This window comes from Neoarius graeffei, chromosome 6 (assembly GCF_027579695.1).
Source record: "Neoarius graeffei isolate fNeoGra1 chromosome 6, fNeoGra1.pri, whole genome shotgun sequence".
In the NCBI taxonomy this organism is placed as follows: Eukaryota; Metazoa; Chordata; class Actinopteri; order Siluriformes; family Ariidae; genus Neoarius; species Neoarius graeffei.
Genome location: NC_083574.1, coordinates 104,157,977 through 104,178,092, shown reverse-complemented (window position 1 = coordinate 104,178,092; position 20,116 = coordinate 104,157,977). Strand labels below are relative to the sequence as shown.

Below are 20,116 nucleotides of genomic sequence, written 5' to 3'. Positions count from 1 at the left end.
AAAACCCAAGACAACTGACGTAGGTCTACCATCAGCTGCGAGAAAGCTTCGGAGGTACGATGAATCATACCTGCAGTTTGGTTTTACTGTCACCTCTGATCTTCGTCCTCAGTGTGTCGTGTGTGCCGAGGTGCTGGCAAACGAAAGCATGAAGCCATGCAAACTTAAAAGGCACCTCGAAACAAAGCATGCTGGCCTGAAGGACAAACCGCTTGAATACTTTCAAAGAAAGCGTGATGGCCTGCATCAGCAACAGGCAACAATTTCCGTGCACAGCACTGTATCTAAGCAGTGCCTGGAGGCATCATATGTGGTGGCAAAAAGAATAGGTAAGCTAGGCAAACCGCACACTGATGCCGAGAAATTCGTTTTGCCAGCTGCGCAGGACATGTGCAGAATATTCTTCGGGGATAGTGCAGCAGCCAAATTAGGCACCGTGCCACTTTCAAATGACACAGTTGCTCGGAGAATTGCTGATATGTCCAATGATATCAGAGAGCAATTAATACAGTTTATTAAAAATAGTCCATACTATGCCTTGCAGTTGGATGAGTCTACCGATATTGCTGGACAGGCACAGCTTCTTACATATGTCAGGTATGTCAGGGATAAATTAATTGAGGAGGATGTCCTTTTTTGCCGCCCTCTTCAGTCACACACAACTGGAGAGGCCATCTTCAATGTCCTTGATTCATTTATTCGCGAGAATGGGTTGGTGTGGGACCGATGCGTTGGCTTGTGCACGGATGGCGCACGAGCAATGACGGGCCGTGAGCAAGGTCTAGCTGCTCGCGTTAAGCAGGTAGCTCCACTTGTAAAATGGACCCATTGCATGGTTCATCGCGAAGCACTCGCTGCAAAAAAAATGCCGTCTCTGTTGGAATCCGTGCTGAACCAATCAGTAAAAATGATCAACCTCATCAAGTCACGGCCGCTAAACTCTCGCTTGTTTGAGGTCCTCTGTCAGGAGATGGGGTCAGAGCACGAACAGCTGCTTCTGTACACTGAGGTTCGCTGGCTGTCCAGGGGGCGGGTGTTACAACGTTTGTATGAGCTGCGAGATGAGGTGAAGCGGTTTTTGACACAAATCAATTCAGACCTGGCGAAAAATCTGGATGACCCTTTGTGGCTGGCGTGTCTCTCCTATTTGGTCGATATATTTGACCGCTTGAATGGCTTGAACCTGTCTTTGCAAGGCCGAGAAACTCACATTTTGCTTCTCGCAGAGAAAGTGGATGCCTTCAAGCAAAAACTTGACCTCTGGTGTGGCCGCATCAGTCGGGGGAACTGTGATATGTTCCCAAGCCTTGCAGACTTTATCAGTAATGCAGGCACTTCCCACGATTTCTCATCTGTCTTTCAAGCAGCGTCAGAGCACCTGTCGGTAATGAGAAAACAGTTTGCGGCATACTTCACAGAGGATTATCGCTCTTTTGCGTGGGTTCGAGATCCATTTGTGTGTACTGCTGACGAACTTCCAGTTGACATGCAGGAACAGCTTATTGAGCTGAAGAGTGACAGTAGACTTAAGGCAGTCTTCACCTCATGCCCTCTTTCGACATTCTGGGCAGCACTGATGCAGGAGTACCCGCAACTGTGTGACGTAGCCTTGAAACTGCTCATCCCATTCGCATCGACCTACTTGTGTGAGGCAGGATTTTCAAAAATGACTGCGCTCAAAACGAAATATCGCAATCGTGCGCAAATTGAGGATGACTTGAGACTGTGCTTGTCAAACATTTCGCCAAGAATCGAGGATCTTTGTAAGGCAAAGCAGGCTCAGGTCTCGCATTAACGCAAATGCAGATCACAAAGGCACAGTAAAAAGTAAAACCTAAATTCACGCCTGGTCCCAATTCCCAATGATATCAATAGCCAGCTAATGATAAGCCTAATAAAATACCTAATAAAAACACTACTACTACTACTAATAATAATAATGATGCCTATTAATAATAATAGCATAATAATAATAATAATAATAATATCAACAACCAACAACAGCAATAATAATAATAATAATAATAATAGGCCTAATAATAATAATAATGCCTGAAAGAACATAAGTCTTGTACTACTGCCAACAGCTTAGTAATGATAATAGGCCATAATAATAATAATAATTATTATTATTATAATTATAATAATGCCCGAAAGCAGATTAGAAATGTGGTGCTACTGCCAATTATAACAATAGCCTAATAATGATAATAGGCCTATGTATTTCTATGGAATGGATAATGCTGCTACTGCTGCTACTGCTACTACTACTACTACTACTACTACTAATAATAATAATAATAATAATCTAGCCCAGGGCTATCTATCTATCTACCTATCTATCTATCTATCGGTCGATATAAGGTGCTGTAGGTCGGGTGGCGTCACTGCGGGTGAGTGTGTTTGGGGGGGGGATGGGGGCGGGGCGAGAAGAGGGGCCCCCAACTGCAATGAACCAGCTTTGGTGGGGCCCAGGTTGCAAAAGGTTGAGAACCCCTGAATTACAGCATCACGGCTGCGTAGAAGAAGGGTCCGGGTACTGAACTGGCCAGCCTGCAGTCCAGATCTTTCACCCATAGAAAACATTTGGCGCATCATAAAACGGAAGATACGACAAAAAAGACCTAAGACAGTTGAGCAACTAGAATCCTACATTAGACAAGAATGGGTTAACATTCCTATCCCTAAACTTGAGCAACTTGTCTCCTCAGTCCCCAGACGTTTACAGACTGTTGTAAAGAGAAAAGGGGATGTCTCACAGTGGTGAACATGGCCTTGTCCCAACTTTTTTGAGATGTGTTGTTGTCATGAAATTTAAAATCACCTAATTTTTCTCTTTAAATGATAAATTTTCTCAGTTTAAACATTTGATATGTCATCTATGTTCTATTCTGAATAAAATATGGAATTTTGAAACTTCCACATCATTGCATTCCGTTTTTATTTACAATTTGTACTTTGTCCCAACTTTTTTGGAATCGGGGTTGTACAATAACCAGAAACCAGAGCAAAACAAAGTCAAAACCAGGACACGCTCACAAAAAAGACAGCTCCGAGAAGCTTTTAAAAGACTGTAAGACTTTGTGAAGACACGAGATTAGAAAGTAACGTAAATAAAGTTATTTCCACATTGTTAATGCTGAGGCAATAAAATTCAGCTGCTGACCTCTGACCTTTTTTATCCAGACTGCCTCATATTTTTGCTCTGAAAGTGTGTGAAGTTTACACACATGAGACAGATCTTAAATCTCAACAGAGAACAAAAAATCCAGCCGCCATCATGCCTGAGCTGGTTCACATGATTTAGTAACAGGATCTTGTTGGGGAAAAGGTCCATGCTCAGAGCTCTGGGATCAGGATCGTAATGAAATGTGTTTTCTCTCGGCAGAATGTTGAGTCCTGAAGCAGAAAAGGCCTGTGATGTTCTGACTGAACGTCTGGGTATAAACCCCTTACTGCACAGAGAACTGGATCTGAGTGGGAAAATATCCGGAGACTCAGGAGTGAAGGAGCTCTCGGTTCTACTGAAGGATCCACAGTGTAGAACTGAGAAACTCAGGTGTGTTACTGACTTCCTCACCTGGTATTTTTCTTTGTGTTCACATTAAATCTTTAAAGATATTAGTGTAGTGTGAACACTGTTTAGCACAATCAGTCCTGCTGCAGAATCTCCTGTGGTTCTGAGAGTGTGGGTGAACGGTCCACCGTACACGTTCTCACCACTCCGTTATAGCTCCGTTATTTCTGATACATTTCTGATACTCCATTATTTTTGATGGTTGATTGTGTGGGTTGTTTAAAGAGGTTTTTCTCAGCTGTGTTCTCTGTCTGCAGGCTGAGTAACTGCAGTATTACAGTGCGCGGCTGTACTGATCTGATATCAGCTCTTACTTCAAACCCTTCACACCTGACAGAGCTGGACCTGAGTGAGAACACACTGGGAAATCCAGGAGTGACTCGGATCTCTACTCTACTAAAGAGCTCATCTGGCAAACTCCAGACGCTTCGGTAAGTCATTTAATATTCTACATGACTAGATCAATGATGTTTTTATTTCACTCTCAGTATATTTGTAGCGTGTAGGAACAGATTAATCAGCAACTCATTCAGGGCTGTGTTTCCCAATAACAACTCACTTTATTCAACAATCAGCAGCTGAACAAAGGACAACACATGTGAGCCTGTTTTGTGAGCGTTTCCCAAAAGCCTTCATTATCAGATATTTAGATTTAATTTACAAAATAAATTATTATATTTGCAGTGATGCAGTGACCGGAGTGATGCCATTTTGGACTGGACAGAAGAGTCCAAACTGTAAACTGGAGAAACTGAGGTGAGTTCATCTCTCCTATTGGGTCGACTTCACCAGAACGGTTGCTTATAAATCTCCCTTAAACCACAAGAACACTGAATGAAGTGTTTGGAGAAAAGAATTTCAGGTTAATGGCGGGATACAACTTACATGTTCAAATGATAGAACACACAATATTTCACTTTAGTTCTGAGATGAATCCAGACGATTAAACACTGAAATAATGAGTGTATCAAAAGCTTTAATGATGCTGTATGTCATGATGAAATAATTGAAGTCATAATTGTACTAAATTAAAAAACAATTAAGTAGCTGCAGGATAACTAAGTGAAAATGTGGAATGTTTGGTAAGTGATGTGTGTACTTGTGAATCACTTTGGTGTGAATCCTATCAAAAAAGAGAGGTTAGATTTCATGGTTGTCAGTGGGTGCAGGCACTTAGAGACACAGTTGCAGGGTAGAGCGGGTGCATCGCAAACTGGTAACCAAATCCAAATTGTGAGACGAGAATCAGAGTCAGGTTCAGGCAAAGGATCAGTCGCTGTGTGAACAGAGTGTCAGAGGAATATAACTAGCTCAGAGTCCGAATGTAAACAAAAGCAGGATTAAAGTCAGCATAAGTAGCAAATGGCTTGGTGTGATCAGGTACAGGGACACAGAACAATACTTCGCACTGAGTGTTTGTGGTTACAGTCCTTAAGTAGAGTGCACTGATTGTGATGTGGAACAGATGTGGCGGTAATCAGAATTCGGGAGAGGGAGGGCACTGTGGCGCTTGGGGATTGTAGTCCCTGGTGGCCATATTTGAAGGCTGCCACAAACTCAGATTACTGGTGCTATTAGTGACAATGCTGTGATCTTCATGATTAAATAACAAAAGGCTTTTGTCCTCTTAGACTTTCAGACTGCAGGATAACAGAGGAAGGATACGCTGCTCTGGCTGAAGCTCTGAAATCATCCCACCTGATAGAGCTGGATCTCAGAGGGAACGACCCTGGAGCATCAGGAGTGAAGCTGCTCACTGATTTACTCCAGGATCCACACTGTAAACTGGAGAAACTGAGGTGAACAATATGTACTGGGGTTAATTACTTCATTACAAAATCCACTTTAATACTCGAACAAAACACTAATTAAATATAATTGAACACAAAATATGAGATTGCTAATAATGTAATATTTTTGTCTGTGTAATTTTGTGCCTTTCTCTCACTGCAGGTTGTTGAAAAGTGATGAAGCAGTGAAGGCCTGTGATTTTCTGACTGAGGTTCTGGATAAAAACCCTTTATTGCAGAAAGAACTGGATCTGAGTGGAAAGATCTCTTCAGTGTCAGAAGTGAAGCAGCTCTCTGCCCTACTGGAGGATTCACACTGCACACCTGAGAAACTTACGTGTGTATTCTAATGTTATTTTATAAATTGCTGTTTGCAGTTCTGATTATTATGCTTGAACTGAAATGAATCTGCCCTCTATCCTTAGGCTAAGGAAGAGTGGTGTTACAGAAGAAGGCTGTTCTGCTTTGACTTCATCTTTTCTATTCAATCCTGCACACATAAAAGAGTTGGATCTGAGTGAGAATAAAGTTGGAAACTCTGGAGTGCAGAGAGTTTGTGATCTACTGAAACATCAGCCATGTAACCTGCAGATCCTGAGGTTGGTTTCAGGTTCCACAAACAAACACATACATCTAGATCATATAATCCTTAAATGGCCTTGGCATTACATATTATATTGTATAGATGTTCATCAGACTATTATAAAAATGCCATCAAATGTTTTCTCTCTTTAGACTTTCAGACTGCAGGATAACAGAGGAAGGATACGCTGCTCTGGCTGAAGCTCTGAAATCATCCCACCTGATAGAGCTGGATCTCAGAGGGAACGACCCTGGAGCATCAGGAGTGAAGCTGCTCACTGATTTACTCCAGGATCCACACTGTAAACTAACAACACTGAGGTGAGCAAATTATAAATAACAGGAATGTTTGAAAGGGAAATGTTCAGTGTTTAAATGTTTAAAGGAAACAACCAAAAATGATTATTTTTATTAAGGTCCCTGAAAATGTGTTTTTCTAACAAACAGATTTTATAACAGTATAAGCATGTATTCTTCTATTGAAAAAAAAATTTGAAACTTTTTTTTATAATGCAGTGTCCTGATATGGTGAAAGATATTTTCAAAGATAAAGATTTAAAAATAATCTCTGTTTTTGATGAGTCCCGAATGCTACAGCGAGGCATATTTAAGATAATGCAGTTGATGTTGATCAGTGTTCGAGTAAACTTTTCCCCTCACAGACTGTTGAAAAGTCCTGAAGCAGAAGAAGCCTGTGGTCGTCTGACTAAAGTTTTAGAGACAAACCCCTTATTGCAGACGCATCTGAACCTGAGGGGGAAAATAAAAGGAGACTCAGAAGTGAAGCAGCTCTCTGCTCTACTGAAGGATCCACACTGCAGAGCTGAGAAACTCACGTGTGTACATTATTATTATTATTATTATTATTATTATTATTATTATTATTATTATTATTAATCTATTGAAACATGCATTAAGAACGACATATCAAAAATAAAACATTGAACTTTAATTCCCTGAACGTTGATTATTTTCCATGCATTGTGTGGTTGAACTCATTGTAAAAGTGGTGGACCTTTTTCTTTTTAGACTGACTGAATGTAATCTGATGATGGAAAGCTGTAAAGCTCTGGCTGAAGTTCTCAGTTCACACCGTTTTCTAACTGAGTTGGACTTGAGTAAGAACGGCCTACAGAATTCAGGTGTCCAGCAATTATCTGAAGGACTGAAGAACCAAAGCTGTATTCTGAAGATATTAAGGTACAGTAATATCTCACTATATAAGCAGTGCAATAGTATTACTGGTAGTACTAATAAAAATAATATAAAATCAATGTCATAAAAATAATTTAATAAAGCCTAATAATGATTATTATGTGGATGTTACACATTATGTTTTTGTTCCTGCTTTTGTAACTTAAGAGCTCAAGTTTCCAAACCTGTCATTGCTTAACTCTTGAATATTTTCTATCGTGAATATTCTCATTAAAAATCGTATAATCTCGACTTTCCAAAGAAATGGATCTGGTTAAGATCTGTTCAGTACTTTGGGAGTAACGGCAGGTTGAAGTCGGTACAACAGAGTAAAAACTCTGCTCACAGGACGTCGGGAAACTGCCAGTGCTTTTCTTTCCGAGTCACGGGAAAGCGGTCAGGCTCTCTCTCTCTCGCGCTCTCTCTCTCTCTCTCTCTCTCTCTCTCTCTCTCTCTCTCCTCTGATCGGTTTCCTGCTGGATTACTCGTCAGTATCAGTCAGATCACTTTTATAGGGATGTTCTCTCACTGTTTCTGATGAAGGATTCAGCAAAATGTTCCCTCTGCTAGTTTTGATGTTCTGATTCACGGGAGACTTTGAAGTGAGTTTTCACAGCTTTACCCACTTATTTTTTCAAATCAAACTGATTCCTGTAAATAAATAACTATTATAGTATATGACTGTAGTTGTTTTGATGAAAAATATTGAGATCTTAGTGGTCGGAATGAGATTTTAAAAACTGGAAGTCAGAAACTCGAGTGTCGAGTTCAGTTCATGTGAATTGTTTATTGGATGTGGATCAGACAGTTTTTTCGAGGTTCGCCTTGAAAGCTGTGAATATTATCATTTATATTCTTTAAAATAAACACTAATCGGCCCTGCTTATGAGAAACAGAAAGCCCCACAGGGCACAAAGAGGGGATTAGAAATACTCTTTTATTACTTTTTCATTGAGCGTACCGATTTAACTTTTTAAGCTAATTAACATAATTAATGCTATTTAAATACTAATTTGCATGATTGGTTTTTACTAATTTTTCAAACTTTGTATTCAGTCTACAACCATCTATGTGCTGCTAATTTCCATGTAAATATCTTGGAAAAAAAAGTTATTCAGAAAAAACATTTGATCTCATTGGTTAATGAGGCCCATTTCGGCCCATGTGATCCTCATACAGAATATTACGGCAGTTTTCTAAAAATTAAATCGTTTTTTAAATCTTTGATTTGTAATATCTCGAGAACAGATTTAAACATATTTTAATTATGTAACCAGTATGTTGTTCTGCGTTCACTTCTGAATTCAGTGAGAGCAGTTTCAAGCAACTTGGAATGAATTTGAATTTTTAGCTGATATGCCTACTTATAACCCAATTTGGATTCTAATACATACTGCCCTGCCAAAAAAAAAGTTGCACACACTAATATTTGGTTTTCAGTGGGGTTCAGGTGTGGAGATTGGGCTGGCCATAACAGGGTCTTGATCTTGTGGTTCTCCATCCACACCTTGATTGACCTGGCTGTGTGGCATGGAGCATTGTCCTGCTGAAAACCCAATCCTCAGCGTTAGAGAACATGGTCAGAGCAGAAGGAAGCAAGTTTTCTTCCAGGATGACCTTGTACATGGCTTGATGACCCATACAGTGGTGCTTGAAAGTTTGTGAACCCTTTAGAATTTTCTATATTTCTGCATAAATATGACCTAAAACATCATCAGATTTTCACACAAGTCCTAAAAGTAGATGAAGAGAACCCAGTTAAACAAATGAGACAAAAATATTATACTTTGTCATTTATTTATTGAGGAAAATGATCCAATATTACATATATGTGAGTGGCAAAAGTATGTGAACCTTTGCTTTCAGTATCTGGTGTGAACCCCTTGTGCAGCAATAACTAGTCTGTCTAACGCGACTGCAAAGCTCTCCGAGCATTTGGTCTGGCCAAGATATTAAGCCCAACCGTTTCCCAGAGCCCGTGATTGACCCGCCTCCCTGAAATGCCTCAGTTTGCTACTGGTCAAAGCCAGAAAAGGCTGTGACGAAGCTTAAACCAATCACATCACTCTTTCCTCTGACGTATGTGACGCGACGGGGCTAACTGGTAGATTAAACTCTTACCGAAGCCGGTCGGGAGCAAGGCGAAAACGTCCTTCCTTTCAATAAATACCTCCAGGGCTGCTCTTTGCTCCGTTTTCAATGAGAACTTGCTCCATGTTCGTAATGTTTCTAGTGAATGAAGCGCTTCCGGCATAGATTCTGTAAACAATCTATGGCTTCAGGTCGCAGTTCTACTACGTCACTGCCTTGAACATGCCTCTACCCAGGGGCCGTTGGAGATGCTCAAAGTTGATTGGTTCCCGATTTTTCGGGAGCTTGGAAGAGCTGTAGATAGCTTGCCTGGCCAGACTAAGCTCGCAACAGGCCCTCATGTTGCGTCACGCTTAGGATGAGCGGGCCCAGGCTAAGCAATTACTGCAACTAAATGTTTCCGGTAACATGACTAACACACAGGACACACAGGGAACATGGTCAGAGCAGAAGGAAGCAAGTTTTCTTCCAGGATGACCTTGTACATGGCTTGATGGCTCATACAGTGGTGCTTGAAAGTTTGTGAACCCTTTTGAATTTTCTGTATTTCTGCATAAATATGACCTAAAATATCATCAGATTTTCACACAAGTCCTAAAAGTAGATAAAGAGAACCCAGTTAAACAAATGAGACAAAAATATTATACTTGGTCATTTATTTATTGAGGAAAATGATCCAATATTACATATCTGTGAGTGGCAAAAGTATGTGAACCTTTGCTTTCAGTATCTGGTGTGACCCCCTTGTGCAGCAATAACTGCAACTAAACGTTTGCGGTAACTGTTGATCAGTCCTGCACACTGGCTTGGAGGAATTTTAGCCCGTTCCTCCGTACAGAACAGCTTCAACTCTGGGATGTTGGTGGGTTTCCTCACATGAACTGCTCGCTTCAGGTCCTTCCACAATATTTCCATTGGATTAAGGTCAGGACTTTGACTTGGCCATTCTAAAACATTAACTTTATTCTTCTTAAACCATTCTTTGGTAGAACGGCTTGTGTGCTTAGGGTCGTTGTCTTGCTGCATGACCCACCTTCTCTTGAGATTCAGTTCATGGACAGATGTCCTGACATTTCCCTTTAGAATTCGCTGGTATAATTCAGAATTCATTGTTCCATCAATGATGGCAAGCCGTCCTGGCCCAGATGCAGCAAAACAGGCCCAAACCATGATACTACCACCACCATGTTTCACAGATGGGATAAGGTTCTTATGCTGGAATGCAGTGTTTTCCTTTCTCCAAACATAACACTTCTCATTTAAACCAAAAAGTTCTATTTTGGTCTCATCCATCCACAAAACATTTTTCCAATAGCCTTCTGGCATGTCCACATGATCTTTAACAAACTGCAGATGAGCCGCAATGTTATTTTTAGAGAGCAGTGGCTTTCTCCTTGCAACCCTGCCATGCACACCATTGTTGTTCAGTGTTCTCCTGATGGTGAGCTCATGAACATTGACATTAGCCAATGTGAGAGAGGCGTTCAGTTGCTTAGAAGTTACCCTGGGGTCCTTTGTGACCTCGCCGTCTATTACACACCTTGCTCTTGGAGTGATCTTTGCTGGTCGACCACTCCTGGGGAGGGTAACAATGATCTTGAATTTCCTCCATTTGTACACAATCTGTCTGACTGTGGATTGGTGGAGTCCAAACTCTTTAGAGATGGTTTTGTAACCTTTTCCAGCCTGATGAGCATCAACAATGCTTTTTCTGAGGTCCTCAGAAATCTCCTTTGTTTGTGCCATGATACACTTCCCCAAACATGTTGTGAAGATCAGACTTTGATAGATCCCTGTTCTTTAAATAAAACAGGGTGCCCACTCACACCTGATTGTCATCCCATTGATTGAAAACACCTGACTCTAATTTCACCTTCAAATTAACTGCTAATCCTCGAGGTTTACATACTTTTGCCACTCACAGATATATAATATTGGATCATTTTCCTCAATAAATAAATGAACTAGTATAATATTTTTGTCTCATTTGTTTAACGGGGTTCTCTTTATCTACTTTTAGGACTTGTGTGAAAATCTGATGATGTTTTAGGTCATATTTATGCAGAAATATAGAAAATTCTAAAGGGTTCACAAACTTTCAAGCACCACTGTTCTGTATGTCCTTCACAAACAAAAATCTGCCCCATTCCAGCCTTGCTGAAGCATCTCCAGATCATCACCGATCCTCCACCTAATTTCACAATGGGTGTGAGACACTGTGGCTTGTAGGCCTCTCCAGGTCCCCATCTAACCATTCGATGACCAGGTGATGGGAAAAGCTGAAAATTGGACTCATCAGAGAAGAGCTGACTCCAGTCCTCTACGGTCTAATCCTTATGGTCTTTAGCAAACTTCAGCCTGGCTTTTCTTTGCTTCTTACTGATGCAGGGTTCGAAGTAGACCAAAATATCAGCATAGTGGCACCAGTTATAACAGTCAGGGGAAAGTTCCTCATGGGTTCTACATGCTCAGAGATGCATTCTAGTGCATTTCCTGGCAATTGCAGGCCTCCCTGAAAGTCACTCTTTTTTGGTAATATTAATGAGAGGGGTTTTTTTTTTCCCCCAAAGTTGTTTTGATTTGTTTATGATTGAAGACTTATGATAATTAATATTCATCTACTGTATATTGGTGAACTATTTATGGAATAAGAATAAAACAACCAATTGAGGTTTGATGTCTTCAGTTTTTTAATATAATTTAATTAGAAACGCCATGTTTCTCAGTGTGCCAAAGAGCTTCTTAACTCTATATTGCTTCCTTTGATGTTCATCCATTTTATTCTGTCTCCTCTCTGACAATATTTTACACAGACTTTCAGACTGCAGGATAACAGAGGAAGGATACACTGCTCTGGCTGAAGCTCTGAAATCATCCCACCTGATAGAGCTGGATCTCAGAGGGAACGACCCTGGAGCATCAGGAGTGAAGCTGCTCACTGATTTACTCCAGGATCCAGACTGTAAACTGGAGAAACTGAGGTGAACAATATGTACTGGGGTTAATTACTTCATTACAAAATCCACTTTAATACTCAAACACTAATTAAATATAATTGAACACAAAATAAAATATGAGATTGCTAATGATGTAATATTTTTGTCTGTGTAATTTTGTGCCTTTCTCTCACTGCAGGTTGTTGAAAAGTGATGAAGCAGTGAAGGCCTGTGATTTTCTGACTGAGGTTCTGGATAAAAACCCTTTATTGCAGAAAGAACTGGATCTGAGTGGAAAGATCTCTTCAGTGTCAGAAGTGAAGCAGCTCTCGGCCCTACTGGAGGATTCACACTGCACACCTGAGAAACTTACGTGTGTATTCTAATGTTATTTTATAAATTGCTGTTTGCAGTTCTGATTATTATGCTTGAACTAAAATGAATCTGCCCTCTATCCTTAGGCTAAGGAAGAGTGGTGTTACAGAAGAAGGCTGTTCTGCTTTGACTTCATCTTTTCTATTCAATCCTGCACACATAAAAGAGTTGGATCTGAGTGAGAATAAAGTTGGAAACTCTGGAGTGCAGAGAGTTTGTGATCTACTGAAACATCAGCCATGTAACCTGCAGATCCTGAGGTTGGTTTCAGGTTCCACAAACAAACACACACATCTAGATCATATAATCCTTAAATGGCCTTGGCATTACATATTATATTGTATAGATGTTCATCAGACTATTATAAAAATGCCATCAAATGTTCTCTCTTTAGACTTTCAGACTGCAGGATAACAGAGGAAGGATACGCTGCTCTGGCTGAAGCTCTGAAATCATCCCACCTGATAGAGCTGGATCTCAGAGGGAACGACCCTGGAGCATCAGGAGTGAAGCTGCTCACTGATTTACTCCAGGATCCACACTGTAAACTAACAGCACTGAGGTGAACAAATTATAAATAACAGGAATGTTTGAAAGGGAAATGTTCAGTGTTTAAATGTTTAAAGGAAACAACCAAAAATGATTATTTTTATTAAGGTCCCTGAAAATTTGTTTTTCTAACAAACAGATTTTATAACAGTATAAGCATGTATTCTTCTATTTTAAAAAAAAATTGAAACTTTTTTTATAATGCAGTGTCCTGATATGGCCAAAGATATTTTCAAAGATAAAGATTTAAAAATAATCTCTGTTTTTGATGAGTCCCGAATGCTACAGCGAGGCATATTTAAGATAATGCAGTTGATGTTGATCAGTGTTCGAGTAAACTTTTCCCCTCACAGACTGTTGAAAAGTCCTGAAGCAGAAGAAGTCTGTGGTCGTCTGACTAAAGTTTTAGAGACAAACCCCTTATTGCAGACGCATCTGAACCTGAGGGGGAAAATAAAAGGAGACTCCGAAGTGAAGCAGCTCTCTGCTCTACTGAAGGATCCACACTGCAGAGCTGAGACACTCACGTGTGTACATTATTATTATTATTATTATTATTAATCTATTGAAACATGCATTAAGAACGACATATCAAAAATAAAACATTGAACTTTAATTCCCTGAACGTTGATTATTTTCCATGCATTGTGTGGTTGAACTCATTGTAAAAGTGGTGGACCTTTTTCTTTTTAGACTGACTGAATGTAATCTGATGATGGAAAGCTGTAAAGCTCTGGCTGAAGTTCTCAGTTCACACCGTTTTCTAACTGAGTTGGGCTTGAGTAAGAATGGCCTACAGAATTCAGGTGTCCAGCAATTATCTGAAGGACTGAAGAACCAAAGCTGTATTCTGGAGATATTAAGGTACAGTAATATCTCACTATATAAGCAGTGCAATAGTATTACTGGTAGTACTAATAAAAATAATATAAAATGAGTGTCATAAAAATACTTTAATAAAGCCTAATAATGATTATTATGTGGATGTTACACATTGTTTTTGTTCCTGCTTTTGTAGCTTAAGAGCTCAAGTTTCCAAACCTGTCATTGCTTAACTCTTGAATATTTTCTATCGTGAATATTCTCATTAAAAATCGTATAATCTCGACTTTCCAAAGAAATGGATCTGGTTAAGATCTGTTCAGTACTTTGGGAGTAACGGCAGGTTGAAGTCGGTACAACAGAGTAAAAACTCTGCTCACAGGACGTCGGGAAACTGCCGGTGCTTTTCTTTCTGAGTCACGGGAAAGCGGTCAGGCTCTCTCTCTCTCTCTCTCTCTCTCTCTCTCTCTCCTGATCGGTTTCCCGCTGGATTACTCGTCAATATCAGTCAGATCACTTTTATAGGGATGTTCTCTCACTGTTTCTGATGAAGGATTCAGCAAAATTTTCCCTCTGCTAGTTTTGATGTTCTGATTCACGAGAGACTTTGAAGTGAGTTTTCACAGCTTTACCCACATATTTTTTCAATTCAAACTGGTTCCTGTAAGTAAGTAACTATTATAGAATATGACTGTAGTTGTTTTGATGAAAAATATTGAGATCTTAGTGGTCGGAATGAGATTTTAAATAATAAGCACTAGTAGGCCCTGCTTATGAGAAACAGAAAGCCCCACAGGGCACAAAGAGGGGATTAGAAATAATATTTTATTACTTTTTCATTGAGTGTACCGATTTAACTTTTTAACCTAATTAACATAATTAATACTAACTAAATACTAATTTGCATGATTGGTTTTTACTAATTTTTCAAACTTCGTATTCAGTCTACAACCATCTATGTGCTGCTAATTTCCATGTAAATATCTTGGAAAAAAAAGTTATTCAGAAAAAACATTTGATCTCATTGGTTAATGAGGCCCATTTCGGCCCATGTGATCCTCATACAGAATATTACGGCAGTTTTCTAAAAATTAAACCGTTTTTTAAATCTTTGATTTGTAATATCTCGAACGGATTTAACTATATTTTAATTTTGTAACAAGTATGTTGTTCTGCGTTCACTTCTGAATTCAGTGAGAGCAGTTTCAAGCAACTTGGAATGAATTTGAATTTTTAGCTGATATGCCTACTTATAACCCAATTTGGATCCTAATACATACTGCCCTGCCAAAAAAAAAGTTGCACACACTAATATTTGGTTTTCAGTGGGGTTCAGGTGTGGAGATTGGGCTGGCCATAACAGGGTCTTGATCTTGTGGTTCTCCATCCACACCTTGATTGACCTGGCTGTGTGGCATGGAGCATTGTCCTGCTGAAAACCCAATCCTCAGCGTTAGGGAACATGGTAAGAGCAGACGGAAGCAAGTTTTCTTCCAGGATGACCTTGTACATGGCTTGATGGCTCATACACTGGTGCTTGAAAATTTGTGAACCCTTTAGAATTTTCTATATTTCTGCATAAATATGACCTAAAATATCATCAGATTTTCACACAAGTCCTAAAAGTAGATAAAGAGAACCCAGTTAAACAAATGAGATAAAAATATTATACTTGGTCATTTATTTATTGAGGAAAATGATCCAATATTACATATCTGTGAGTGGCAAAAGTATGTGACCCTTTGCTTTCAGTATCTGGTGTGACCCCCTTGTGCAGCAATAACTGCAACTAAACGTTTGCGGTAACTGTTGATCAGTCCTGCACACTGGCTTGGAGGAATTTTAGCCCGTTCCTCCGTACAGAACAGCTTCGACTCTGGGATGTTGGTGGGTTTCCTCACATGAACTGCTCACTTCAGGTCCTTCCACAACATTTCCATTGGATTAAGGTCAGGACTTTGACTTGGCCATTCCAAAACATTCACTTTATTCTTCTTTAACCATTCTTTGGTAGAACGGCTTGTGTGCTTAGGGTCGTTGTCTTGCTGCATGACCCACCTTCTCTTGAGATTCAGTTCATGGACAGATGTCCTGACATTTCCCTTTAGAATTCGCTGGTATAATTCAGAATTCATTGTTCCATCAATGATGGCAAGCCGTCCTGGCCCAGATGCAGCAAAACAGGCCCAAACCGTGATACTACCACCACCATGTTTCACAGATGGTATAAGGTTCTTCTGCTGGAATGCAGTGTTTTCCTTTCTCCAAACATAACGCTTCTCATTTAAACCAAAAAGTTCTATTTTGGTCTCATCCATCCATAAAACATTTTTCCAATAGCCTTCTGGCTTGTCCACATGATCTTTAACAAACTGCAGATGAGCCACAATGTTCTTTTCGGAGAGCAGTGGCTTTCTCCTTGCAAACCTGCCATGCACATCATTTGTTATTCAGTGTTCTCCTGATGGTGGACTCATGAACATTAACATTAGCCAATGTGAGAGAGGCGTTCAGTTGCTTAGAAGTTACCCTGGGGTCCTTTGTGACCTCACCGTCTAATACACGCCTTGCTCTTGGAGTGATCTTTGCTGGTCGACCACTCCTGGGGAGGGTAACAATGGTCTTGAATTTCCTCCATTTGTACACATTCTGTCTGACTGTGGATTGGTGGAGTCCAAACTCTTTAGAGATGGTTTTGTAAACTTTTCCAGCCTGATGTGCATCAACAATGCTTTTTCTGAGGTCCTCAGAAATCTCCTTTGTTTGTGCCATGATACACTTCCCCAAACATGTTGTGAAGATCAGACTTTGATAGATCCCTGTTCTTTAAATAAAACAGGGTGCCCACTCGCACCTGATTGTCATCCCATTGATTGAAAACACCTGACTCTAATTTCACCTTCAAATTAACTGCTAATCCAAGAGGTTCACATACTTTTGCCACTCAAAGATTTGTAATATTGGATCATTTTCCTCAATAAATAAATGACCAAGAATAATATTCGTGTATCATTGGTTTAACTGGGTTCTCTTTATCTACTTTTAGGACTTGTGCGAAAATCTGATGATGTTTTAGGTCATATTTATGAGGAAATATAGAAAATTCTAAAGGGTTCACAAACTTTCAAGCACCACTGTGCTGTATGTCCTTCACACACAAAAATCTGCCCCATTCCAGCCTTGCTGAAGCACCGCCAGATCATCACCGATCCTCCACCAAATTTCACAATGGGTGTGAGACACTGTGGCTTGTAGGCCTCTCCAGGTCCCCATCTAACCATCAGATGACCAGGTGATGGGAAAAGCTGAAAATTGGACTCATCAGAGAAGAGCTGACTCCAGTCCTCTACGGTCTAATCCTTATGGTCTTTAGCAAACTTCAGCCTGGCTTTTCTTTGCTTCTTATTGATGCAGGGTTCGAAGTAGACCAAAATATCAGCATAGTGGCACCAGTTATAACAGCCAGGGGAAAGCTCCTCATGGGTTCTACATGCCCAGAGATGCATTCTAGTGCATTTCCTGGCAATTGCAGGCCTCCTTGAAAGTCACTCTTTTTTTGGTAATATTAATGAGAGCGTTTTTTTTCCCCCCAAAGTTGTTGTGATTTGTTTATGATTGAAGATCATAAACAAATCATCTCATCTCATCTTCCCATCTCATCTCATTATCTCTAGCCGCTTAATCCTGTTCTACAGGGTCACAGGCAAGCTGGAGCCTATCCCAGCTGACTACGGGTGAAAGGCGGGGTACACCCTGGACAAGTCGCCAGGTCATCACAGGGCTGACACATAGACACAGACAACCATTCACACTCACATTCACACCTACGGTCAATTTAGAGTCACCAGTTAACCTAACCTGCATGTCTTTGGACTGTGGGGGAAACCGGAGCACCCGGAGGAAACCCACGCGGACACGGGGAGAACATGCAAATTCCACACAGAAAGGCCCTCGCCGGCCACGGGGCTCAAACCCAGAACCTTCTTGCTGTGAGGCGACAGCGCTAACCACTACACCACCGTGCCGCCCTCATTGATGACTTATTATAATTAATATTCATCTACTGTATATTGGTGTCCTATTTATGGAATAAGAATAAAACAACCAGTTGAGGTTTGATGTCTTCAGTTTTTTTAATATAATATAATGAGAAACACCATGTTTCTCAGTGTGCCAAAGAGCTTCTTAACTCTATATTGCTTCCTTTGATGTTCATCCATTTTATCCTCGATCCTCTCTGACAATATTTTACACAGACTTTCAGACTGCAGGATAACAGAGGAAGGATACGCTGCTCTGGCTGAAGCTCTGAAATCATCCCACCTGATAGAGCTGGATCTCAGAGGGAACGACCCTGGAGCATCAGGAGTGAAGCTGCTCACTGATTTACTCCAGGATCCAGACTGTAAACTAACAACACTGAGGTGAACAATATGTACTGGGGTTAATTACTTCATTACAAAATCCACTTTAATACTCGAACAAAACACTAATTAAATATAATTGAACACAAAATAAAATATGAGATTGCTAATAATGTAATATTTTTGTCTTTGTAATTTTGTGCCTCTCTCTCACTGCAGGTTGTTGAAAAGTGATGAAGCAGTGAAGGCCTGTGATTTTCTGACTGAGGTTCTGGATAAAAACCCTTTATTGCAGAAGGAACTGGATCTGAGTGGAAAGATCTCTTCAGTGTCAGAAGTGAAGCAGCTCTCTGCCCTACTGGAGGATTCACACTGCAGACCTGAGAAACTTGCGTGTGTATTCTAATGTTATTTCATAAATTGCTGTTTGCAGTTCTGATTATTATGCTTGAACTAAAATGAATCTGCCCTCTATCCTTAGGCTAAGGAAGAGTGGTGTTACAGAAGAAGGCTGTTCTGCTTTGACTTCATCTTTTCTATTCAATCCTGCACACATAAAAGAGTTGGATCTGAGTGAGAATAAAGTTGGAAACTCTGGAGTGCAGAGAGTTTGTGCTCTACTGAAACATCAGCCATGTAACCTGCAGATCCTGAGGTTGGTTTCGGGTTCCACAAACAAACACATACATCTAGATCATATAATCCTTAAATGGCCTTGGCATTACATATTATATTGTATAGATGTTCATCAGACTATTATAAAAATGCCATCAAATGTTCTCTTAGACTTTCAGACTGCAGGATAACAGAGGAAGGATACGCTGCTCTGGCTGAAGCTCTGAAATCATCCCACCTGATAGAGCTGGATCTCAGAGGGAACGACCCTGGAGCATCAGGAGTGAAGCTGCTCACTGATTTACTCCAGGATCCACACTGTAAACTAACAACACTGAGGTGAGCAAATTATAAATAACAGGAATGTTTGAAAGGGAAATGTTCAGTGTTTAAATGTTTAAAGGAAACAACCAAAAATGATTATTTTTATTAAGGCCCCTGAAAATTTGTTATTCTAACAAACAGATTTTATAACAGTATAAGCATGTATTCTTCTATTTAAAAAAAAAAAAACATTTGAAACTTTTTTTATAATGCAGTGTCCTGTTATGGCCAAAGATATTTTCCAAAGATAAAGATTTAAAAATAATCTCTGTTTTTGATGAGTCCCGAATGCTACAGCGAGGCATATTTAAGATAATGCAGTTGATGTTGATCAGTGTTCGAGTAAACTTTTCCCCTCACAGACTGTTGAAAAGTCCTGAAGCAGAAGAAGCCTGTGGTCGTCTGACTAAAGTTTTAGAGACAAACCCCTTATTGCAGACGCATCTGAACCTGAGGGGGAAAATAAAAGGAGACTCCGAAGTGAAGCAGCTCTCTGCTCTACTGAAGGATCCACACTGCAGAGCTGAGACACTCACGTGTGTACATTATTATTATTATTATTATTATTAATCTATTGAAACATGCATTAAGAACGACATATCAAAAATAAAACATTGAACTTTAATTCCCTGAACGTTGATTATTTTCCATGCACTGTGTGGTTGAACTCATTGTAAAAGTGGTGGACCTTTTTCTTTTTAGACTGACTGAATGTAATCTGATGATGGAAAGCTGTAAAGCTCTGGCTGAAGTTCTCAGTTCACACCGTTTTCTAACTGAGTTGGACTTGAGTAAGAACGGCCTACAGAATTCAGGTGTCCAGCAATTATCTGAAGGACTGAAGAACCAAAGCTGTATTCTGAAGATATTAAGGTACAGTAATATCTCACTATATAA

The 20,116-nt window shown here is 40.0% G+C and overlaps 1 protein-coding gene across 1 annotated transcript in view; it reads left to right on the top strand.

Annotated features, from left to right (window-relative positions):
- The window catches only part of LOC132888480 (protein NLRC5-like), a 208,547-nt gene extending 188,617 nt beyond the window's left edge, over nucleotides 1-19,930 (top strand). The window contains exons 27-39 of the mRNA XM_060924526.1: nucleotides 3,389-3,559; nucleotides 3,835-4,008; nucleotides 4,262-4,333; nucleotides 12,048-12,215; nucleotides 12,370-12,543; nucleotides 12,632-12,805; nucleotides 12,940-13,107; nucleotides 13,448-13,621; nucleotides 13,788-13,958; nucleotides 18,500-18,673; nucleotides 18,762-18,935; nucleotides 19,582-19,759; nucleotides 19,922-19,930. Of these exons, the coding sequence (XP_060780509.1) occupies nucleotides 3,389-3,559; nucleotides 3,835-4,008; nucleotides 4,262-4,333; nucleotides 12,048-12,215; nucleotides 12,370-12,543; nucleotides 12,632-12,805; nucleotides 12,940-13,107; nucleotides 13,448-13,621; nucleotides 13,788-13,958; nucleotides 18,500-18,673; nucleotides 18,762-18,935; nucleotides 19,582-19,759; nucleotides 19,922-19,930 (1,981 nt within the window). The remainder of the gene's footprint in view (nucleotides 1-3,388; nucleotides 3,560-3,834; nucleotides 4,009-4,261; nucleotides 4,334-12,047; nucleotides 12,216-12,369; nucleotides 12,544-12,631; nucleotides 12,806-12,939; nucleotides 13,108-13,447; nucleotides 13,622-13,787; nucleotides 13,959-18,499; nucleotides 18,674-18,761; nucleotides 18,936-19,581; nucleotides 19,760-19,921) is intronic.
- The last annotated feature ends 186 nt before the right edge of the window (nucleotides 19,931-20,116 follow it).